The 23,741-nt window shown below is 37.7% G+C and overlaps 1 protein-coding gene across 3 annotated transcripts in view; it reads left to right on the forward strand.

Annotated features, from left to right (window-relative positions):
* The window catches only part of Cblb (Cbl proto-oncogene B), a 183,224-nt gene that overhangs the window by 150,746 nt on the left and 8,737 nt on the right, over window positions 1-23,741 (forward strand). For 2 of the 3 annotated variants that reach the window (XM_048454293.3, XM_085685539.2), the window contains exons 14-18: window positions 4,493-4,639; window positions 7,589-7,686; window positions 7,803-7,934; window positions 10,403-10,543; window positions 14,544-14,663. In XM_048454293.3, the coding sequence (XP_048310250.3) occupies window positions 4,493-4,639; window positions 7,589-7,686; window positions 7,803-7,934; window positions 10,403-10,543; window positions 14,544-14,663 (638 nt within the window). The remainder of the gene's footprint in view (window positions 1-4,492; window positions 4,640-7,588; window positions 7,687-7,802; window positions 7,935-10,402; window positions 10,544-14,543; window positions 14,664-23,741) is intronic. The other variant, XM_048454296.3, reaches the window with a different exon arrangement.

The raw sequence follows: 23,741 nt of genomic DNA on the forward strand, positions 1-23,741 counted from the left end.
TGCCCCTCGGGAGAAGGGAGGGGGAGAGCCCAAGCTGTGTGTGTGAAAAGTGTGATCCTGGGGCACAGGTGGGAGGCAGCTGCAGCTCTGTCTCCAGGTTCAGAGCAAATCTGTGAAATGCTCTCCATCAGAGCTCATTCTAAAGCTCGGGGCTGCAGCACGCTCCACTCTGCCTGAGAGCATGAAAGAACCCTCAAAAGCATTGTAAAACTTAGGCCAGTATTTTTGGCAATTAATTTATGTGCTGCAGTCATAAAATGATCATGTCAAATATCACTATTTTGTTTCGCTGATTCTTAGACTTTGGTTTTTCTGAGTGACAGATGTTTCTTGGGTGGGTAAGGACAGTGTAGCACAAGAAACAGGAAATAAAACACGGCAGCTTAAAGTTTCACTTTAATAAAAGCATTTGTTCCCTCCACTGACTACCGTTGGTGAGTGAACAGATTCTTCTATATAGAAAGCAGGTAAAAGAGCATATTATTTAAAATGCCTTTCTGTCTAAGGAAGGTTCTGAAAATTGTTGCTCTCTCTCTTTTTACCAGCTTGGTCATTTTCTTCTTTAATACCCCCTCATTATGTTTATCTAAAAGCTTGTAAGTGCTCAATTAGGTGCAAAGTCAGGGAATCCTTGATGAAGTTAAGGTCATCCATTAAATATGTTGTAGTTCAGACACAAACAGTAAAATAGCAGTATAGTAAACACGTCTATGAAAGGACATATGCTAAGTGTACATAGTAGAAAAGGTCAAAGGAAGTTACTGAATTTGCTGCCAGTTTCACAGAGATTTTTATAGTCACCAGAAATGTGAAGGGGTCTGCTCTTGTTTTCAAAGAAAGTTGATGGGCCAAGAGTTGTTCCCATTAGGACTGAAAAGCACTTGAGAGTGATATTTGAGGTGTGTTATAGGGGTGACTGGTAATGGCGAGCAGGTAGTCAGCTCTGTGCTTACATACCTTACTCTGGGAATGTGCGGTTCTCGGGTGGAATACACTTGTGAGCCTTTAGCTTTGAAAGGTTTAACTACTCCCCAGATACCACAGAAAAGGGTCTCGCTGATGACGTGAAAGTCGACCTCTTTCTTACCATCAAGCATAGGCTTTTGCATTCAAGATAGGAAGCCAGTGTGCGTGCGTTTAGGACAGCTCAGATAACTTTCAAGTTAAGGAGATGATAGTTTTGGAACCTGGAAAAATATATCCGCATGTGCAGTGACTCAGGAATTACAGCAGAGTGCAAGACTCAGCAGGAATGTGGAGTAGCCTAACAGTGTGGAAGTCCTGGGTCTAAGTGGCTGAGTAATGACTTGGCATCTCTAACTTGGAGGCAGCCAAATAGCTTGTCTGCTCTTTTCCTCTGGGGTCCTAGAAATGCCACTTGAGGTATATCGTGACTGAAATACTCATGTCTTAAGTCTACCATCTAGCTAACATATACACGAACTGGGATCTTAAGTTCATTTATGCCACCTCACCGCTTGTTGACTAACACATAAAGGTGTGGAGGCGTTTTTCGAGGGGAAAACTTGCTGTAGCAAATTGTGTGGGTGTGGGTTTGTCTTGGGTGTTTCCCATGCAACTTCTTTCTTACTTGAACCTTTCTTTGTCTTCTGTTTCATTTCATAACAGAGGTGGCTTTCATTCTTCTTATTCAAAAAATGTAATACTGAATGAAATGTGCTGAACGGATGTTAGAAATTGGTTTGTGGGAATTTTGGTAGAATATTATAATTTGCAGGAAAATTAATCAAGGTAGAATGTGAAATATTGAGCAAGTTCACATTATCTCAGAAAAACTAAAAATCACATGTTCTTTTTCACAGTATATTCTAACATGCAAATGTGCCTGTGAGTGTGTGTGCACACACGTGTGTATGTGTGTGCACGTGCCTCTGTGTGTGTAACTTGTGGGTACATTGTAAGATGTGGGAAGAAGTATAAGCAATGAAGAGAAAGGATTTGGGGGAGGTAATGGACACTTGAGTGTGTATAAATACTCATGGGCTGTTTGTTGTGACTCATTAAAGAAGGATATAATAGGAGTTCCCTTTCTGATTTTAGCTCTGTCATGCATCTTCCATTCTGTGGGGTAGATTAGTGCATAAATATATTTGGTGGTAGGGTGTAATATTCATGTGACATTTCACAGCTTCTGCCTGGCTACTCTAACTGTACTCAAGCCCTTTAAAATATATAGACTTTGGGTCTGCTTAATTTCACTGTGATGTCTCTTTTTATTTAATAAAGTTTTAATGAATTTTTAAAGCATTAAAACCTAAGAAAGGTAGGAAACTTTCTTAAAGGACTTTATTAAAATAATAATAAATGGGAAATACCAGTATGTATTTTTCCTATTTCGATATAAAGAGCACACAGCTTTCTTCACTGCTGATTACAACACAATAAAATCCATTTAACCTGATAAAATCTTAAACTAGTAATTTCTGACACTAAACCCTTATTTTTTGATAGAATTATTGCCTTTCATATTTACATCAGTCGTTTTCTGACTAACCAAAGAATGATGGCCTTGTGTTTAGCCAGACAAGATCATCTGTCAATGAAAGTAAAGTCTAGAATTATCCACAGCAGATGAGATTTTTTTTCAAAATTATCCATTCTTTGCACTGGAAAAATAGTCAGTGGATAGAGGTGTTTGCTACAAGGCCTGACGATGTGAATTCAATTCCCTGGGAACAACATGGTGAAAGGAGAGAAGAAGGACTGATTCCCACAAGTGGTCCTTTGACCTCCACACATACCTTGGCAGGACCACACACATACTCATAAATAAATAATAAATGCAATACAAAATAAAGATTATTTTTCATTCTTCATATTGAAGCGCTTCTTTGGAGGTAACCTGTGGTAGATTTGACCGTTCCTGTTATTGGTGCAGTTATTGAACCTTCTCTGTGCACAGTCTCTGTGTGTCTTCCAAGGTTCAGCCATTTTGGTTGTAACACTTCACTTTATTAATGAATGCCGTAGCCTGTGTTCTGGTCTTAGGTCACTATTAATTGTCATTAGATCCTAAAGCACCTCTAACAATTACAGCTTTAGAAACCAGTACTGAGAACTTCTTCAATGAAAAACTGAAATATAGACTTTTGAGAACTCCTAAAGGAAACTTCTCTTTTATCCCTGAACTCTCTAGAAATTTATATATACAGTTAAAACTTAAAAACCTTGGGCTTTCCTGGGCAGTAGAGGTGCACGCCTTTAGTCCCAGCACTGGGGATGCAGAGGCAGGTGGATCTCTGTGAGTTTGAGGCCAGCCTGGTTTACATGAGCTAGTTTCAGGATAGGCTCCAAAGCCACAGAGAAACCCTGTCTCGAAAAATCAAAACAAACAATCAAACAAAGAAAAACCTTGGACTTTCCAAAATATCTTTCCACATAGGCACACGGGCACATACGTATATTCACACACAAAAAACACCTCTGAAATAATTTTCCATTGTTTCAACTGTTCATTCTAACTGACCTGAGTGAAATAATCCTAGAATAAAAAGCTACATTAGGGATACACAACTGGTAAGGTATGCAAATGTTCCAAAATGTGAAGAAAAAAAAAATCTGAAAAACTGTTTCAGTTCCAAGGAGTTCAGATAGGGACACTCAGCTTGTGGTAAAAAGAGATCAAAATGAAAAATGTATTTTGTGGCAAAGAAGAAATGAAAATGAAAAATGCATGGGCTTGATGGCCTCGTGTACCAAAAGGCTCTTGCTCCCTCTACAGAAGGTGCTGAAGCACTGCACTTTTTCTAATGAAACATTGCACTTTTTTTCTTTTAAAGAAACATTTCCTGTGAAGTTCAGGATTAAAATGAATTTGGATCCATGTTTTCCTAGTATCTTACAAACTTGGCTTTGTACACTTTTCCTCTGAAATCTTTCCTGGGAAATTTAGAGTTAGATTAGCATTTGTCACTTTTATGTATTTACCCAAATGATGAAATAAAAAGCTCAAATTTATCATGGTATCATTCATTGTAACTCCTTTTGCCAGTTACATACTGCAAATTATAAAAATAATGCATTTCACATTCAGAGGCTTAATGAATTCAGTGATTATCTGCTTCTAATTCTGGTCGTTTATTTCGTAGTTATTGCCTTGGGATGAAGTCTAGCAGTAGGATCATCAGTTCACAAGAAAGTTGTTTCTTTCATTTGTAGCTTTTTAAACTCTTGGTAACAGCCAGAAACTTATGTTTGAGCCTTCAAAGAACTTCATGTTTATAAGGCCCTTTCTTTATTTCATAGCTTACATTTTTCCCCTGAGTGTACTTTTTAAAAACCATAGGTATGAATGTATTATCTTAACAATGTTTCAAGGCTTTTTCATTTACATTGGATGTAAGAATAGTAGTTTATGGTTGAAAAATGCAAGTGACAAAGTAGCTTCTTTATTTATGTATGTCATATCAAACCATCCTGCTGTGAATATTTATGATGGTTAAAACAGATTGGATTTTTTTTCCTCTGGTAGGTGTACTGGTCCATTAGCAAACTGTCTCTCAGAGAAAACAAGAGACACAGTAGAGGAAGATGATGATGAATACAAGATTCCTTCATCCCACCCTGTTTCCCTGAATTCACAACCATCTCATTGTCATAATGTCAAACCTCCTGTCCGGTAAGAAGATGCGCATCCTTGTACCATCCTGCATCTGCATAAGCATCATCAGACTGTCTAGAATGGGGTTATTTCTATGCAGGTCAACCTTAACGCGCTTGGCTAGAAGTCTGTAACTTCCTCTTGCTACCCTATCATCCCTATTTATTTTCTTCATTTTGTTATCCCCCTACACACACCACCCTGGCAAAAGTCAATTACAATCTAATAGAATGTAGCTATACCTTACATGTAATGATGATTAATGCATGCATTTTCCCTAAGATACTTTAATGAGTTTCATCAGCTCCAAGCATTTATATCAAGAAGAAAAATTAGTGCGTAGAAACTAATATTAAGGTGCTAGGTCAACCTTCCTTAGAATTTTTCTTCATAATGTGCAGACTAGTATAATTTATATCCATTTCCCTTCCTGATGTGTAATGTGCTTCTCCTGAAATCATAAGACAGTGTGTGGGGGGAGCTAACGTCCCTTCTCTCAACTTTCTTTTTTGACAAAGTACTATTTTGCCTTCTCTTAGGTGGGATAAGAATATAAAGAACATGGGTTTTCTTTTTCATTTTGTTCTTTGCTATCCTGACTGGAATCGGACATTCTTGGTTTCTGAAGTGTCAGCCACATTTACTTTTATAAGAGTTATCAATAATGGTTTACATATGTTGACGTGTCAGTTTGTCTTTAACCTAAATCATGGCTTCTCATACATATAACTATATCTAACAACTAAACTGTAATAGCATTTACATAATAATTTTCATTTTACTGAAATGTCAAGTATGTAACAATCTACTCTTAAGTTGAAAATTTGTTTTCTGAGCTTGGGTTCCCCTTGCATAATATTCCTGGAGTTATGCTTGGCTCAGCTGTGCTCAGTCCCTGCTGGTGGTGGCCCTGTCACCTGGAGCCTCCTGCTGACTGAGTGATGGGAGAGAGTAAACCCATCTGCCATCTCTCCCAACTTTCCTTAGTGTCCTGTCTCATTCAGAGGCCAGGTCAGTCAGCTGATGGCATTTTATGAGTTGTGTTTCCTTCTTTGGAGGTGAAACACTTCTCGAGTGTGTCACAAGGTTTAAAAGGAAGTACTGGGAAAGAAATAGATTTTTTTTCATGTTTTTTGACAGGGTTTTTCTGTGTAGCCTTGGCAGAGCCCTTGAACTCAAACTGTAAACCAGGCTGGCCTTAAACTCAGATCTCCTCCTTCTGCCTTCTGAATTCTGGGCCTAACGGCATGTGCCACCACCTCCTGGCTAAGATCTTTTTTTTTTTTTTTAACCAGATCTGTGTCCCATAAGGGATGCTGGTGTACAGAGTTACTCCCCAGACTTAGGGATGTGCTGACATCTGCATTCTCACTTGTTATGGCAAGAGTACCTATTTCTTATTAACCAAGCCATTGACTGTTACTGAGAAGAAAATAGCTAGGAGAGTGTTTGGGAGCTCTTGGCACCCACTGAGCTAGTAGGGGAAAGTCTCGCCTTTTTATCAAGTGTAAATTACTAACAAATTCCAGTTCTTTAGCTCCTACTACTGTGTAGTAATTATTTAAAACTGAAATTGGACAGGAATCTCTTTGGGATTCTCATTCTTTTCATGGATGGGAGACTGACGGATACCATTTTAATTCATCAAACTTTAATTATCAAGTCATAGTGGATGAGATTTCAGTGACTGGCCTCTTGGATACTGAAAGTAAATTTGAATTATGACCATCATAACTATCTCCTGCCAATTATAGAGAAGTAATAAATGTTGCTAATCCTTAAGCTTAATTGTATTGAATTATTTATCTAATTTGTTCTCAAAAATCAATGGATGACAGGAGAACTCATGTCATCTACAGAAGATTTCCTTTCCATAGCACTTCCTTTTTCTGTATGCCACCCCCCCACTTTGGAACATCAAGAAAAATAAATTGTCAATATGTGGGAAGTGAAACAGTAAATGAATAATTCAATTCAGTTTCAGCAAAATCCATCATCATTATGAAGATTCAATACGTAACTATTCTTAAATGAACCATATCTTGCCCGTTAAAAAGAAGTGGCTACCAGAGAGAATAGAAATGAATTTCAGATGAATCACTCTTGCAGTATCTATTGAAATATCCACTGTCTCCTCCATTATGTATATACTTTTACTTTGCTCTAAGATATCAGAATAATTCAAAAGAAAAGTATAAAACTTCCCTTTCTGTGGCTCTTTGTTAGCCAGCTGTTACTAAGCTAGATGCTAAGGACAAGTATGCTATGTCTCCCAGCCCCCCTACATCCGTCCATGCCCCAGTTTCATCCAGTATTTTGTTGCCAATACCAAAATTATACCTGTTTGGTGACTTGATATTTACCTGGATTAAAACCCTTAATGGGACTTGGCTGCCATCACTTCCCTAAGGTGTCAGAGAGGCAGTGTTTGCTCCGGACAGAAGTGATGTGGGGTCAGATGCTGCAGGTCTTTGAGTGTTCCGTGTCAAGCTTCAAGGGAATTGTTGACTGCTTCACAGTCGTCCCTCTCTTTTAGGACCCTAGTCAAATTTTATTTCACAGAATGCTTAAGTTGCATAAACAAACACATTCAATGTCATCAGCAAATATTGAGGCCATTAGAACTTCCATAGCTTTGCATGACATAGTTCTCTGTTACCAGAACGTTGGTCAGATGCAACTGAAATCTTACATATATATATATATTTACTGCACAGATGGGTTTACATTTTCACTAGCCTTTTGTAGTTTTAATGGCTCTAGTTTCATTTGGAGAGAGACACATTTACACTTGGTTTTAAAGCATGTGTCAGGGTAGGTGCATAGTGTTACTAGTACTTTCTTTCATAAAAGACAATTGGGTTTGCAGTCTTATTACCTTTGTAGGTATGACAGTGCCCTCTGTGACCCTCACCTCACACCCGCCATGACTCTTAAATGATTCTTGCCCTCTGGTCTCCACATTAGGTCTTGTGATAATGGTCACTGTTTGTTGAATGGAACTCATGGTACGCCTTCAGAGATGAAGAAATCAAACACCCCAGAGTTAGGCATCTATTTGAAGGGTATGTATGGAATATATTTTCCTTTGCAATATACATCTTACTGGCTGGAATTTAAAGGCAGAGTTCCCTTCTGTTTTCATACTGAAAATACATTAAGGTTTTGTGTTATCCTCTAGGAGATGTTTTTGATTCAGCCTCTGATCCAGTGCCATTACCACCTGCCAGGCCTCCACCCCGGGACAACCCAGAGCAAGGTTCTTCACTCAACAGGACGCCCTCTGATTATGATCTTCTCATCCCTCCATTAGGTTGAAACTTTGAACACAGCTTAAACTGTCCCTGCCCTCCTCTCTGTATCTGCATTATTAGAATTTAGAGTTCAGTATAATGCAGACTCTGGGTTGAGAATTTGCCTAATCTGGTCCTCCAGGTGATGGTGGCTCCTGCATTCATGTGACAATCACTCTACAAGAAAAATTAATGGTCTAGGAAATAGCTATGAAACTTAATTGGTTTTCAGAGCATCTTTTGAATTTTTTAATATATCTGAATTTTCTATTATAACACACTACTTTTATAATCAGAGCAAAATACTTAACCTAGTTTGTTTTAAGCTTTATTTCAACTATATAACCCGTTCAAAACCTTCTCAAAATAGTGACCTAAAAGAATTGACCAACAGTGAGGATTTCATCAGGTTTTCTCTTCTAGACTAGATTCAGTGTTAATACCCAAGAGTGCTGCTCACTCCCCTGGCCTGTGTCCCAGGGCCATTCTAGTGATAGTGTGGAGTGGAAAGGCGGGCTCCTCCATCTGTATTCATTCTTAGTAAACACGAGCTACACTTTACTAAAGCATGAAATAGCCAGGTCATCTGAAGTCGGTTAAATTATTTTAAAAAGTATGTATTTCATTCTAGATACCAAGAAAGGCTTCTGTTTAATCCATTTGTAAGCTTTTTCGAATTGTCTGTTTAATTTCCAAGAATAGTAAGGGAACTTTTGTATTTTCTGATATGCACCAGTGGCCAATATTTTGAACTGTCCAATTACAATGTCTTTTGGTTCTGTTTTATTGATCAGGGATTTTTGTTTTGTTTCATTCTATTTTTCTTCATCTGCCTGAATTCTAAGACCTTCCTAATTTCTTGTCTATAGTCTAGTTCCCTTGTTTGCTTTTTCTCTGTCTTGGGTCTCAACCCATTCAAAACTCAAGTCTCTATGGTATAGATTCCACTATTTCATATCCTTCTCTGTGAGTCTGTCAGGGATCTGTGTTTGCATCTCATCTTGTGAAGTCATGTTTTATTATTCAATATAATTGCCATAGGTGGCTGATGACCTTGCTCTTTAGCTGTTAGAATAGCTGTTACAGCTTGTCTCGTTCCTTGGACCTTCCTCTAGCTTGTCCTCTGATTACATTACATCACTTCCTACTGTTCACTCAGCTAAGGACACTCACGTCCTGATTTTCCTGAATATCTCTTTCCTAGCCTCTGATATTCCACACGCTCCTGATTGTCAGCACCTCGTGGATGCCACTTGTATTTCTCGTCTCTCCTATCATAACCTCTCTTTTATGAGACCAAGCAGACACTTTGACTTGTCAGTCATAAATGTCTGAGAACAGCTCCACCTCCCTTTGATAGAATCTAAACATTTTAAGGTTTGATATTCGTATCACCTGATTTCTAGTATGGCTCTGATACTTAGGGACAGAAATAAAAGATTAGGATTTGATTATGTGACAGCAAAAGCCTCGAATGATAACAAATCTCTCCTATATCCTCAAATACTTTTAATTAAAAATATTTATGATGATTCAATCAAATTTTTGTATACTTTTGCAATCAAGCACAACGAAAGCAAATTCACTTTAAAGTATTTATGTTTAATGCATTCAAGTTAAATACATGTGATTTTTATTATTAACCTATGAAGCTGTTTATATATAGCCTGTCTCACTAACAGCACATTTGATGTACATATTTAGAAACTGTATTCAGTTCCCTTTATTTATTTTTTTTTCTTAAAGTTCAAGGTAAGAAAGACTCTGGGTTGTCTAGCAAAGTGTGGTAGGGATAAGTCCATAGACATAAGGCCACACTGCAATATTGTTTATACCTTGAGTAAACCTTAGAAATGCATACATGAAGGTAACTAGCTTTGGGGCCAATCAGAAGGAGATCTCCACTGGCATGTTCTTCTCTGGAGATGACTGCTGTGTAAACAATGCAGTCTCATGCACTGTGCATGTGCTGTGTGTTCTTTGTCGGTAAAACAAATGTTTGGTGCAGTGTCAGTGAATTACAGTCCAGTGGATCAACAGTGAGGGGATGGTTGGACGTGTTCCCCAGCATTAAATTATATGTGCATGGTGCAATTTTTCTCAGAGGCCACAAACTCTTTTTATTTCTCAGAGATTCTACTGATAATGGTTTTCAGTTCAGAGTTCTAGTATACTAATAGTACAGAGATGACCATGGGACCATGAGCTGATGCATAGTTGGAAATGCTCCTTTTTATAGAAAGACTCAGGAAACAGAAAAATAGTTTTCATGGTGGTGTTTCAGTCTTTTGTTTGTGTATTTTCTCTCCACACTCTTCCACAAAATAATCAAGTCCATTATGAATGTCAGTGAACTGTTGAATAAAAATTGCAAGGGAAGTTTCTTAGACGTAATGGGAGAAAAGAAATCAGTCCTGGCTTTTGCTTGACTCTGTGTGTTTTGATTAATGAAGTTCTACTGTTGATAATGACCTTTCTTTAAATGCAGGTGAAGATGCTTTTGATGCTCTCCCGCCATCTCTCCCTCCTCCCCCACCTCCTGCACGACATAGTCTCATTGAACATTCGAAACCTCCAGGCTCCAGTAGCCGACCTTCCTCAGGACAGGACCTCTTCCTTCTTCCTTCAGGTATGAGTGAGTGAAAAGCCGAGAAAGAATTTTCTCTTAATGTAAAGTACATCTGAGATCGTGCCGCCAAATTCATGTTAGTGTTTCCCGAGACCTGCCACATCAGCAGAAAGACTTCTCAGGAGTGAGAACAGTGGTTGGCTGGTTTGCTTGACACCGGATTGATTTAATGGCGGTATAGCACAAGGATGGAAAGAGCAATAAGGAATCATAATGGTTACCCATGGCCCAGTGGCTGATCCCACACCTGTGCACATGTAGGTAACACCAGTTGAATTTAGTAGGTTATTTACTATCTATAAAAATCATGCAAAGGTCGACTGGAGATCCACTGGCGGAGCAGAAAGTAGAAGGTTTGTGGGAAGGAGTTGGGACTGGCTTGTATATTATATATCGTATATATGTTAGGAAATTTTTGAAGAAAAAGAAAGAAGGGAAAGACAAAGGGCACATGTTGTACATATTATACAAAGCAAGTAATGCCTTCAGGTGTCAGCGGGGTCTGCCTTCATGCAGTTTATGAACTCCCACGATGCTGCCTAAGGAAGATCAAGTGTCCTAAGTCAAGCAGGTAGCCCCAACTCTTCAATGCTGAGTTCTAGGCAGTTTCTGATTGGCTTCCTTGCACTCCTATAATATGCATGACTTAAATCCTGATTCATGAGGTCTCTGTGCACTGACTTCTTTTATAACAAAGTCAGGATCTTCAAGAGCTAGAAGAAAATATTTTTTATATTTTGCAGAATGTTTAATCATCTTTCTAGACAATCACAGTGGCACACTGCTTGTGGCAGCTCTTCACTCAGAGAGTAAAACCTCATGAAAGATACACATACTAGACTCCAGTGCAGCACTCCGCTTTTAGAACTGTATAAGTAAATGAAGGTGGTTGCCCCCCTTACTCTGTGGTCTCCGTGCTGTCTAGGATGTTCTTAATTAGTGTACTCAAATTAGTTCACAGTCCTGAGATTTGAGTTCTTTGAGATAATCTCCCAATTTAAAGACAAGATAGATATCTTACAAAAAGATATGCATTTTCTCAAAATATTATACTAAATGCCTGTTTCTGTATGCCAGCCTTCTATGCCCTGCACAGCCGAGTCAGGTCCAGCGTGCCAGCTTTACCACCCGGTGACGTCTCTGTAGTTCAAATTTCAGATTGCAGGAACTAACTGTCTTTCTACAAAGAGACCCCATGACTGCGGTCAGAGGGAGAAAGGGAAGCCATGCAGAGATGCAGCTCAGGTCCTCCTTTATGCTTTCTGTCTTCCGCTTTCACACAAGATTTCTTTTGGCAAAATTATAATTCCCACTACCGTGTGTGGCCCATCCATTCTGAACAAGCCAATCAAACACTAACAAAACCAAAGTCCTCAACAAAAGCTCCTTGATTTGCTATCTCCAAACCCAAGGCAACCGCTGGGCATACATGCCTTCTTTTCTGTGTAACAAAAAGAAAGAGAAAGGAAGCATTCCTTTGTGTGGGAAGGTTGAAATAGGCATTTCTGCAATTCGTGCCAGGGCCTGTGCTTAAGCAACAAAGCCAGGACAACGCTTAAGTCTTGATCACACCCTGCATGAATGTCTTTTTGAAGGGCATGGGGTGCACCGTCTATTTGACAGACTTATAGATTTCTCTGTTCCTCTAACCTAGAATCTCTTTTGAAGTTCATATCCAATCTTAAAGTCATAATTCAAGTTTCAAGTCTAGTGAAGCTGACTTTGTTAAAGAGAAGTAGTATTTTTAACTTGGAGACATACAAGTTTGTCTGCATAAATAAAATACAAAGAAATACCAGGTGGTTGGCAATAGCCTTGGAAAAGGACTCAGGGGGTATGATTTACTCAAGCCTATTGAATCATTGTCGAGATGGGACTAGCCAGAGAGCTTGTGCCATCTGGGAGGTTGCCCTTATAGAGCTGAAGTCAGATGAAGGAAGTCATTTACGGTGCCCTTCCCATGTGGAGGCCACCATGTTCAGATGTGAGAAGTTCCAGGGCGAGAGCCACACTCCTTTCTCCTTCTGCGGTGCAGCAGCATCTTTGGGGAATTTACTGTAAGAAGTCAGGAGGGATCTTCCTTCCTGTGCTTAAATTAGGCTCAATACTACATTGCTTCTTTAGCAAACTGATCACATTGTGTGTTATGTTCTCAAATAATGTATGACTGTATAATTACAATTGGCTGAAGCATTTTCAGTTTGTATGTTTTAATCCTAAATAGGCTTATTTATTTTTTAAAAGAATTTAATTGCCAAAGCTTTATTGATTTTCAAATTCTCCTTATCAGAGGACAGCTAGTAATTATTCTGCATAGTACTATTTCCTTTGAAACAGTAACTCTAATTTCATAACTTTCAGCAGGGGTACACCTTCACCTTGTACCTCACAAGTAGCAACTTAGCTGGGAACAAAGTTGAGCATGTGTCTAAGGAGCAGATCCTAAGTGTTTTTGTTGTGGTCATAATAATTTAGTGTGTCCGTCTTGAGATAAAATGGTTTAATGGAAGACATTTAAAAATGGTAATTGTGTATTTTGTAGCCCATTTATAATATTGAAATGTATACAGATTGTAACTTCATTAGCTCTCAGTGATTGTCTAGAAATGACATAGACATATCTGGGAGGCCTGTGAATTGGCTCTAAAGCAGTAAGCGTATGGATGCTCTGAAGGCACGATAAAGCTGGTGGTAATTGCTCCAGGAAGAGTACATGAAATAATAGATTATGATTTTAAATGGTGCTTGCCTTTTCTAGTCAGAAATTAGTATGAAAATGGGCAAGTTCAAAAACATGTTAATTCTTCTTAAATTATCACATTCTATATATTACTGTTGTCAGATTCAAATGAAGAACCAATGAACTAAACTATAGCCTAATTATATGTATTTACAGCCTGTCTTTCTTTATGGAAAATCTGTATCTGCATGAATTTATTTTTAGTAATTAAAATATTGAACGAGAATCAGCTAATTGCCAAGGTTTTTACCTGTTGCTGTGCATTCGAGTAAGGAGATCTCATATAAGCCATAGAAGTGAGAAAAATTCTGCCCTTCAAAGACCTTGGAATAACTTCCAAGATGGTACACACAGAAGAAAGTAACATGAGGGAAACTCGAGAGTGAAGGTGATGGCCTAGAAATTCCTAGTGAGCCAAAGATGTCAGAGATAATGTTTTTCATTATTCTTCTGTTTAGAGAGAGAGGGTACCAAGGCTTTCAGCCACATAGCACTAATTTTAAGGCAGTTAGTGACTGCTAGTGACTTCTGCCAGCACAGACCTGTGTTCTCCCTTTAGTTCCACTCAATGAATTCTATCATTCTTAGAGAAATGATTTTTGAATCTGCAATTTATGTTTCACTGTTTTACGTGGCAAGGTTTTTAAAAAAGCACATTTTACTGTGTGTTTAATCTTTATTTTTAGTAATGGTATTTTTTTTTGCGATTGAATTTACTATTCAGTGAGCCAGGCTGACAATTGGTTATTAGCATATTTTTGAAGTTCCAATGTAGTGCAATGAGTAAAAAATATCTTACATTTACAGATATTTGTACATTCATTAATTCATTTAAAAATTCCAAACTCCTGGTTTGTTTACAGATTTCTATTGACGTCAAGCTTAAGGAGCTCAAGTGATCCAACAATCTTCTTAGAGGCAAAGTGGATACCATTTCTTTTTCATGCTTTCCTCTCAGTAGCTTTTATTCATTGAAGAGTTTATGTGGGGGAAAGAAATTAGAGTTAAGAGGGGCTAAATAAGTGATCTGAAAAGATAAATAAGGATATGTAGTCTTTATTTTGAATGTCAGGAAAGTAGCTTCCCTGAACAAATGGGTGAATTACAAAATCCACATAGTCAAAGTGGTTATGATTGCTCAGGAAATCAGTTGTCCAATTCATTTTATCATAATCTATAGTCCTTAAGTTCCCAGAGTTCTTTCTTCAGCCAATCAATGAGGATCATCCTTTTAATTAAAAAATTATCTTTATTTTCAAGATCCCTTTTTTGAGCCAGCAAGTGGCCAAGTTCCTTTGCCTCCTGCCAGGAGAGCACCAGGAGACAGCATCAAACCCAACAGAGCTTCCCAGGACTATGACCAGCTCCCTTCATCTTCTGGTGAGTTGACTGGAAACAGTAACAATGATGTCCTATTTTATATAGCACTTTTCGCTCTGTAGCCTTGTCTTTAGTTTATTGCACTATACTCAAACATTCACTTATGTTAGCATCCTTTGTTTGGCTTCTAAAGCATACATATGAAAGCAACACCCAGAAAACTGCCTCAGGGAAGGAAAAAGAAAGCTTAATATTTTGTGTGAACCGTCAGTAAGTGCACAGTCTTTGTTTCATGGTATATTCTTTCTTTTACCTTCTATTTCATCTCATCAGATTTGAGAAATACAGAAAATCTCTTTGTACGTCTGTCTATGCTGTGTTCTTTCATTTCATATCAAGATGAGCATCTCTCTAGAAGGAATACCAAGCGAATATTACTATTATTTGGTTTTTGTGGGTTGGTTTGTGTGTGTGTGTGTGTGTGTGTGTGTGTGTGTGTGTGTGTGTGTGTGTTAGTTGGTTGGTTTTTCAAGACAGGGTCTCATGTAGAGAAAAATTGTTCCTGATAATTGTTATTACCTCAGAGTTCATCATTTATTCATTTGCTTGACACATTTGTCTGTGTCTTCTGCTTGTGTCTTAACACTCAAGCTAAGAGTGTCACCCCGGGTTGCTAGAGTGACTGCCACAGGCTAGATGCTAATCAGCAAATATTCATTTCTTACATTCTGAAGGCTGAGAAGGCCAAGAGAAAGTGCCAGACATTTGGTATCTGGTGAGAAACTGTTTCCTTCTCCATGGGTGACCATCTCTCTACTCAGGCATTGTGAAGTGTTGGACCTTTGAATCAATATTAATCCCTTTCCTGAAAGTTCCGCACTCACAACTCTCTCAGCTACCACAAATACCATCTCACTGAAGAATACAAGCAAGAACAAGGAATGGATCCACACCGTATCACTGTAACCCCAGCACTTAGAACCTGAAGCAGAAGCCTTACAATGTGTGGAAGAACAGACTGAGATAGATAGATAGATAGATAGATAGATAGATAGATAGATAGATAGATAGATAGATAGATAGATGATAGGTAGGTAGGTAGATAGATAGATAGATGATAGGTAGGTAGGTAGATAGATAGATAGATAGATAGATAGATAGATAGATAGATAATAGATAGGTAGATAGATAGTGACATAGTAAAGACAAGTGGACTGTATAGCAAAACCCTATCTCCAAACCAGTTATTTAAGTGATATACAATATTATAACACAGATATCCAGAAGGATGCCCAGCACATATCAGAATATAGATGGGGGCTGGAGAGATGGCTCAGAGGTTAAGAGCACTGACTGCTCTTCCAGAGGTCCTGAGTTCAATTCCCAGCAACCACATGGTGGCTCACAGCCATCTATAATGAGATCTGGTGCCCTCTTCTGGTGTGCAAGCGTACATGGAAGGAATGTTGTATACATAATAAATAAATAAATCTTTTAAAAAAAGAATATAGATGGGGACGTGGAAGGAACACTTAGTCACTGATGTCTTTGTTAAGTTGGATACTTGGTTTCATGAGAAACATATTTGGTTCCTCTTTGTAAACATCAGAAGTTTTTCACAATATGTAGATTTTGTATGATTTCAGTATTTTCAGTTTTTATTCTTAAGCTCAAATCAATTCACTGAAGATTTGTTAAATGTAATAGTCATGTACCTGGGACTTTCTGAATAAAGATCCTCCATGGGGCCATATAGGAGATGCAGAATTCACTCTGAAACCCTGAAAACCTTATTGACCTCTTCAAGTTTTGGTTTATATGTTGTCCGCCAGTTCACATCTAGCCACACAGATCCTTCTGTGTGTAGGGTGTAGTTCCAAATAAAACATAGACTGATGATAAAGCCTGGAAATCGATGACTGAAAACATCTGCCAGTCATGTATGGCATGAGAAAGCAAAGCCGTTAATGAAATAATGTTAAGATAGACCTTTGGCAAAAGCACCACATCTGACTTGAAATATATTCAGCACCATCAACCGTGTCAAAATAAAGGTATTTAAGTCACGAGTAGAGTTATCACAAGACACTGTTTTCACAGCTTCTTTGGTGTTGGCTCTGTAACACATGGGTGTTGTAGGCACAGGAACCTCCTGCAGGTGTTCGAACTTTTGGATCAGGGTTAGCATTACAATAGAAATCTCAAGAGTACTTGGAGTAGCAGATACAGAAACATCCATTTAACCTGATTGGACTAGTTTTTCCCTAAAAAAATACAAGAGTACTGTTGTCTGTGGTTTTTGTCCTGCCTGTTTGCTGCAGTTGTTAGGTCCAAATAAAATTACACAGAGGTCTACATTAGTTATAAATTGATTGGCCTAGTAGCTCAGACTTCCTATTAACTCTTATAATTTATAATTCCAAATGCTGGGGTTAAAGGTATGTGCCACCACACCTTGAACTCACAGAGGTCTGTTTGTCTGTCTCTGCCTCCCAAGTATTGGATGCCACACCCAACTACTCTCTTTATTTTAAGGACTTTTTTTTTTCAAGCCTACATATATTTTAGACACACAGTAACCCATTTAGAGGTTTTCTTCATCTTTGAATCTATCTTTACTGTATCTCTCTCTCTTTTTCTGACGACATGAGTCTTTAATTTGCTAATAAATATAGCTGAGATTAAAGCCGTGGCTTTGACGGCTGGATCTTGCCCATTTTTTAGCTCTCTAAGATTCCAGTTTCATGGCGGCAGTACTGGCCAGAGCTATGTTTATTGCCACAGCTCTATGGTGTTTCAAGATCTGTACCACCACCAAGAAGCATGCTGTAGGCTATTCATAAATACCATTAAGTGTTTTGTGGCAGAGCCTCTTAAAAGGCCAGCAAAGTTTTTGCAGCTAAAGCTGAGTCAGGAAACCTGTCTTAAATGAGAGCGAGCAGAGCCCACCTGAGAAAGTGCTGCTATTAATAAGCCATGCTTTACTCTATTCTTTTCTGTCTAGAATTACTTCCTAAATTCTCTCAGGCTTTATGTGGATGCAGTTGCCCATGTGGGAGCCATTCTGTTATCTGAAGTTTTGATTAGGAGAAAAGCTAAACAAAGGATATTAGATTCAGTGTTCTTATTTTTTGTTTTTTGTTTTTTGTTTTTAATAACGAGGGAAGTGCTGTGGGACAATGGTCTGTACCCTGTCATTTATATTTTAAATAAATGCTGATTGACCAATAGTCAGGCAGGAAGTATAGGCAGGGTGACCAAGCAGGAAGTAGAGGCGGGACAACGAGAATTCTAGGAAAAGGAAAGTTCTTTCTGTCATAGTGACCCAGCCACAGAAGAAGCAAGATGTGACTACCTTGCTGAATAAGGTACCAAGGCACATGGCTAACATAGACAAGAATAATGGGCTAATATAAGGTATAAGAGTTAATAAGAAGTCTGAGCTACTAGGCCAATCAGCATTTATTTAAAATATAAATGACAGGGTACAGACCATTGTCCACAACAGAGAACTAAGGGCCAAAGCCAGCTGTAGCATCAAATATTTCATCCTAAACTTTGCAGACAGTAGCAAAGCACAGAAACAATTTCCTTTTCTGGGTTGTTTTTGTTAACAGGAATCCTCCTTGTTTTCCACACCTGCACATCTGTACTCACCTCTGGATTAGGTGTCCTCAGTTAAAACCTGACCTGGATGCTATGTGTCTTCAGGGCTCTGTTTCACAATAACCTATTCTTACTGAAGCCTCTTTCAAATGACCTAACAAGGATTCTGGTGTGGTTGCTAATTCTAAGACGTTGAATGTCTATGACCTTTCAGAGCTATATAAATATTTGATAGTTGCTTACTCATCAATAAACTATGAAAAGAACAGTTTTGAAGAATTCAAAAATATAGTTTCATCACTTTAGAAATATCTTTCTGTCGGGCGATGATGCACACCTTTAATTGCAGCACTTTAGGGCAGAGGCATGTGAAGCTCTGAGTTTGAGGCCAGCCTGGTCTACAGAGTGAGTTCCAAAACAGCCTTGAAAATAAACGAATAAATGAATTAATAAATAAATATGAATAAAATAAAATAGAAACCTCTTGTCTCTTTTTTAATAACATTATGTGTAGACGTGCATCTACTTAGCTAAAATGTTCATTCCCCTCAAAGGAAGTATTTTATAGATTAAAAAAGTAATGTTACTATTAGTTTTTCATCAAATGATCATGATAAACAGCAGCTGCAAAAAATAAAATAAAAATTTCCCTGACTTATTTTAAAATCACTTCCTTCTGTACTGAGGCAACTTTTGCCAGTGAATGACTTCTATATGTGAGCTCATCACTCACATGTAGCTCATGTCTCCAATCACTGCATGTAATTTTGTAAAATTTCCATGCTGCTTTGCTCATGTTATAGTACCCATTGTGCAGCAGTTTGAATTCCTTAAACATTCCATACTGCTTGTTCTTTTATTGCAGTGTCTGCCCTGGTGGAGATTATTCATGGTATTAGCAGTTAAAAAGTAGTTCAAGGACTTGAAAACAATGCTGGAATGTTCCGTGACTCATGAAATTATTTAATTGCTAAATATACTGACATAATAAGGGTATACTGTTATAAAGGGGATGAACTGCAGCACTGGTTTCCTCTATTGTTAGTTTAATGGAACATTGAAGGACTGTGGAGCAGACTGCTCTGTTAGTAATCTTCTTGTGGATTTCAGCTGGAAATCATGGTGTAATTCACACAAGGGTTGGAAATGCAGAGTGGGGATTTCCTAGTGACAGGGTAAATTGCATTTAACACTTAGTTTTGTTTCCGCCATGGAAATTTCAGTATGGTTGTGCTTTACAATTTTTCTGGTCATTGATACCTCTTGAAAACCTTCATGCACATGGCTTCTGGTTTAAAACCACAATGCTGAAGTGTTTGCCATGAGTATCTAAAGCTGTCTCTCCTGCTGCTCTTTGAGTATTCGAAGTATAGTATATGTGAAGATCTTTCATTAATTTGTATTCCACTGAAAACCATATGTGAAATCGTGTCTGTTGATTAGACTATGTCTAAGATGCTGTAATAATTCAATATCACAGTGTAAATGGGCTCCAAAATTCTTTGAAGCAACTTATATTTGAATAGCAAGATTATAATATATTTTAAGATTTTGTTCCTTCTTTATTTAGTTAAATTCACATTATTCTAATTCTCAACTATTTATTGAACATAAAAAATTACTAGTCAAAGAGCTTTAATGCTTATTCCAAGAATAGTACTTCTTTACTAAATTAATGAAGGTCTATTTCCCAAATGATATGTACATGTTATGCAATACTTAATTTATTAAGCATTTACAGTAGAATACAAATTCTAATAATTAGTTTAGAAAGCTGGTTATGATGATCATTGAGGTCATTTCACATACAAGTATAGTAAATATAATTCTTTCTATGTGATTATTCATATAAAATATGTTATACTGTATATAATATATGCTGTTATATACCTGAAAACATAGTTATAATATATAAATATAAATAAATGCATACAGCTCTGCAATAAGATTAATTTATAAAATAAAGAAACCCAGCAAGCTTTAACAGTTTGCTCAGGATCCCACAGAGACAAGCATCAGCCTAATAGAATTCAAGTTAATTCTGACAATTTTTGTAGGCTATGCACACATTTATTCTTTTACTGTTAATCAAGCTTATGTTGTGATTACCAACATATTCAGTGGCCAAGCCAAAACCAAGTTAGTTCATAATCCACAATCACACCTCCATGTAAGAGTGATTGTTAAAGCACATTGGGGTTCCTCTATAACAAAACGGGAACAGCAGTGAAGGAGCAGCAGTGCCAGCAAGGATTGGAAGGCACTACAGCAGTGAAACCTGCATGACCATGGCAGAGCCCTCCACTGGGTTCCTGCTGCCCTCTCATATCAGAAAATCCCTCTTAGCACCTCTATCTTCACTTTTGAACTGTTCACATCTGTAAAGCAGAAGGAATCGCATCTGTTTGTTGTGGTTTTGTGAATTGCACAAGTATGACATATACACAGAATACAGCAATTACCAACAGTAAGAAAGGAAAGGACCTGGGGCTGTACCACCAAGGTCCTCCCATACATTCAGAGCTGATTTTTGTTCAGTGGTTAAGAGATAAGGGTTGGGTTTCAGTCTTTTACATGTGGATATTTGAGTTTCCTAGCACCATTGCTGAGGCATGGTGTGTGATTTTAGTCTTTGTGAGAACCAGTTGGTAGCAGATGAACAGGTCTGTTTCTGGATCTCAGTTCCATTAGCCTTTGAGTCTGTAGTGTTGCTGTGGATCGGCAGTATGTCGTGTCTGCTGTGTGGCGCCTCCCTCTGGCTTTTTTCTTTCTGTTCAAGGTTGCTTTGGCTCTTTGACATCCTTTTGCTTCCATATAAATATTAGGATTGGCTTTTCATTCTGTGTAAAGAATCATGACATTTTGATGGGTGTTGCATTTTAGTCTATATGTTGATTTGAATCTCTAGAGTGATTTATGTAGTGCAGACATTTTAACAGTAGTTTTCAAATCCATGGATATGGAAATCTTTCCTTTTGGTTTATCTTGTCAGTTTCCTCAATTATTGTTTCATAACTTTGACAATTACATTGCTTTTACTTCCATAACTAAGTTCATTCCTAGATATTTTATATGTAGCTTTTGTGCTTTTTTATTTCCTTGAATAGTTTATATGCTGAAAGCTACCAATTCCCATATTAAGGCTCTACACCCTGCCACTCCATTGAACTTACACTTACTAACTCTCTTTTGGTGGACTCCTAAATTTTTTTGTGTACAAAATATTGTACACACAAAAATCATTTACAAAAGTGTTTTAACTTCCTTTATTTTATACTTTCAGTGTGCTTCTTAAATGTTGTTTGAAATTTATGGTTCTGTACTGAATAAGCTGGTGACAGTGGGCACGTTGAGCTTGTTCTCAATGTCTGAGAGAACACTCTCAGTTTCTCTCTATTCAGATTAATGTCACCTATGGGTTGTTGTTGTTAACTCATCTATGCTGATGAACAGGTCCTTGAACTTAATTTGTTCAGATGTTTCATCATAAAGAAGTGGTAAATGGAAGCAAATGTTCTTTCTGCATCTGTTGAGAGAATCATGTGGTTCGCATCCTCTTCCTGTCAGTGTATAAATCTATTTATTGATTTTCATAGGTTGAACTATCTTTTGACTCTGGGAACGCAACCAACTTGAATAGTGATGAATAAACTTGAATACCCAGGATGAAACCAGTGTGATGGTAGTGAATGATCTTTGTGACTTACAATTTGCTGAGAATATTTGTATCTGTGTTCATCAGAGATATACTGGTCTATAGGGTTGGGGAAGGGAGGTGTTGTTGTTTTTGGTTTCATCCTTGCCTAGTTTTGAAAACTAATTACTGCTAGGTTCTTGTGAGGGCCCCAGTTCTGATCGATTGTGAAAAATAAAGGGAAAAGAAAAACAGCTTGTGAGACTTTGGCAGTAAAACTATATGATCTTAGGCATTTGATTGCTTGGAGACTTTACTAATGATTCAATCTCATTACCATCATTGTTCTATTCAGTTTCTTGTGTCTTGAAAGTTCATTTTTGGCCAATATTACATGTCCACACATCTGTCTGTATCTCTGGGTTTTCCTGTTTTGAAATTTGTACGTCTGGTTAATTAGTTATTACTATTTTGTTTGACATTCTTATTAAGGATGAGGCCTTTGAGATTTCCCCATCCACAATGGCCTATCAGCTCTTGTCATTTTACAAGACTTGTCTAAATAACCATAAATATTTGAGATTTTTATGGGTGCATTGTAAGCAGAGACTGCGCCTTCATTTCCCCGGTTACCATACCTGAATAATCACACAGAAACTACATTAATTGCAACACTGCTTGGCCAACAGCTCAGGTGTATTCCTACCTAGCTCTTATCTTAAATTAATCCATTTCTAAATTAACCCATTTCTATTAATCTATGTATCACCACAAGACTGTGGCTTATAGGTAAGTTTCTAGCATCTTTCTCCTTCAGCAGCTCCCTGATTCCACCTTTTTTCTCAGTTCATTCAATTTTATTTTCCCACCCACCTATATTCTGCCCCACCATAGGCCAAAACAAATTCTTTATTAACCAATGGTAATAAATCATAATTCACAGCATACAGAGGGGAATCCCACATCATCTCCTCTTTTCTGTCTAAATAAAAGGGAAGGTTTTAACTTTAACATAGCAAAATTACATATAACAAAACAGGTATCATGCAAGAATTACAGTTGCAATATTTAGTCTGTTAATATCTGGCAAAGTTAAAGAAAATATTCTGTCATCTATTTTATCTTTGTGAGTATAAAGTTTTATATCTAATTTATCTTTTATCATAACTATGGAAAACTTTAACTATAACTGTCTGTCTTAAACTCCATCAAAGACCCCAGAGAGATATAATATTACCAAAGTAAACAGGAATACATTGTAAGCAACTTCTAAAAATATCTGGACAGCCACCCAAAGTTCTTCTGTAACATTGGGGCATCCATCTTCAGCCTACAGACCCATACATAGTATCTGGCAGATATTTCAGTAAAGCAGAAAATTTGAAAGACTATTTTGCCTATATTGGCAGTTTGTCCGTCACTTTCTCTGTGTCCTTCAGAATGTCTAGCAGTTTCTTTGGTGGAGCAGGAACTCTGAAGTACTGTCTCACGTTCTTTTGGCAAGTTGAGCAGTCATTTCTCTGCGGGTCCTGCATGTTCAATTCATCAAGCCATCCAGGCAAGAGTAGTTTCTTGCCCAAATGGCTAGCCTTGTCATATTGAAGGCAAATTCCAGAGCGAGTTTCTTCAATGCCCATCAACCTCTTGAAGTTGATTGGTGCTACCAGAAGCAGACATGTCTCACTGTTGAGAAAAGTCTAAGTTCTTAAATTCTTTTAAATGCCATATTCTCTAAGTGTTGAAGACTATCTATCTAACTGAAATACACACACACACATACAGTGCAACAAAATTGACATTAAATTTGTATCAATAGACCAAGATCCATACCAATGCAAAGTATTCATCTCTGTATCCTGTCCCCCTTGTTTTGTTTAATAGAAATTGACTGTGACCCT

The sequence above is a fragment of the Myodes glareolus genome, chromosome 2 (assembly GCF_982192425.1).
Source record: "Myodes glareolus chromosome 2, mMyoGla1.1, whole genome shotgun sequence".
Lineage (NCBI taxonomy): Eukaryota > Metazoa > Chordata > Mammalia > Rodentia > Cricetidae > Myodes > Myodes glareolus.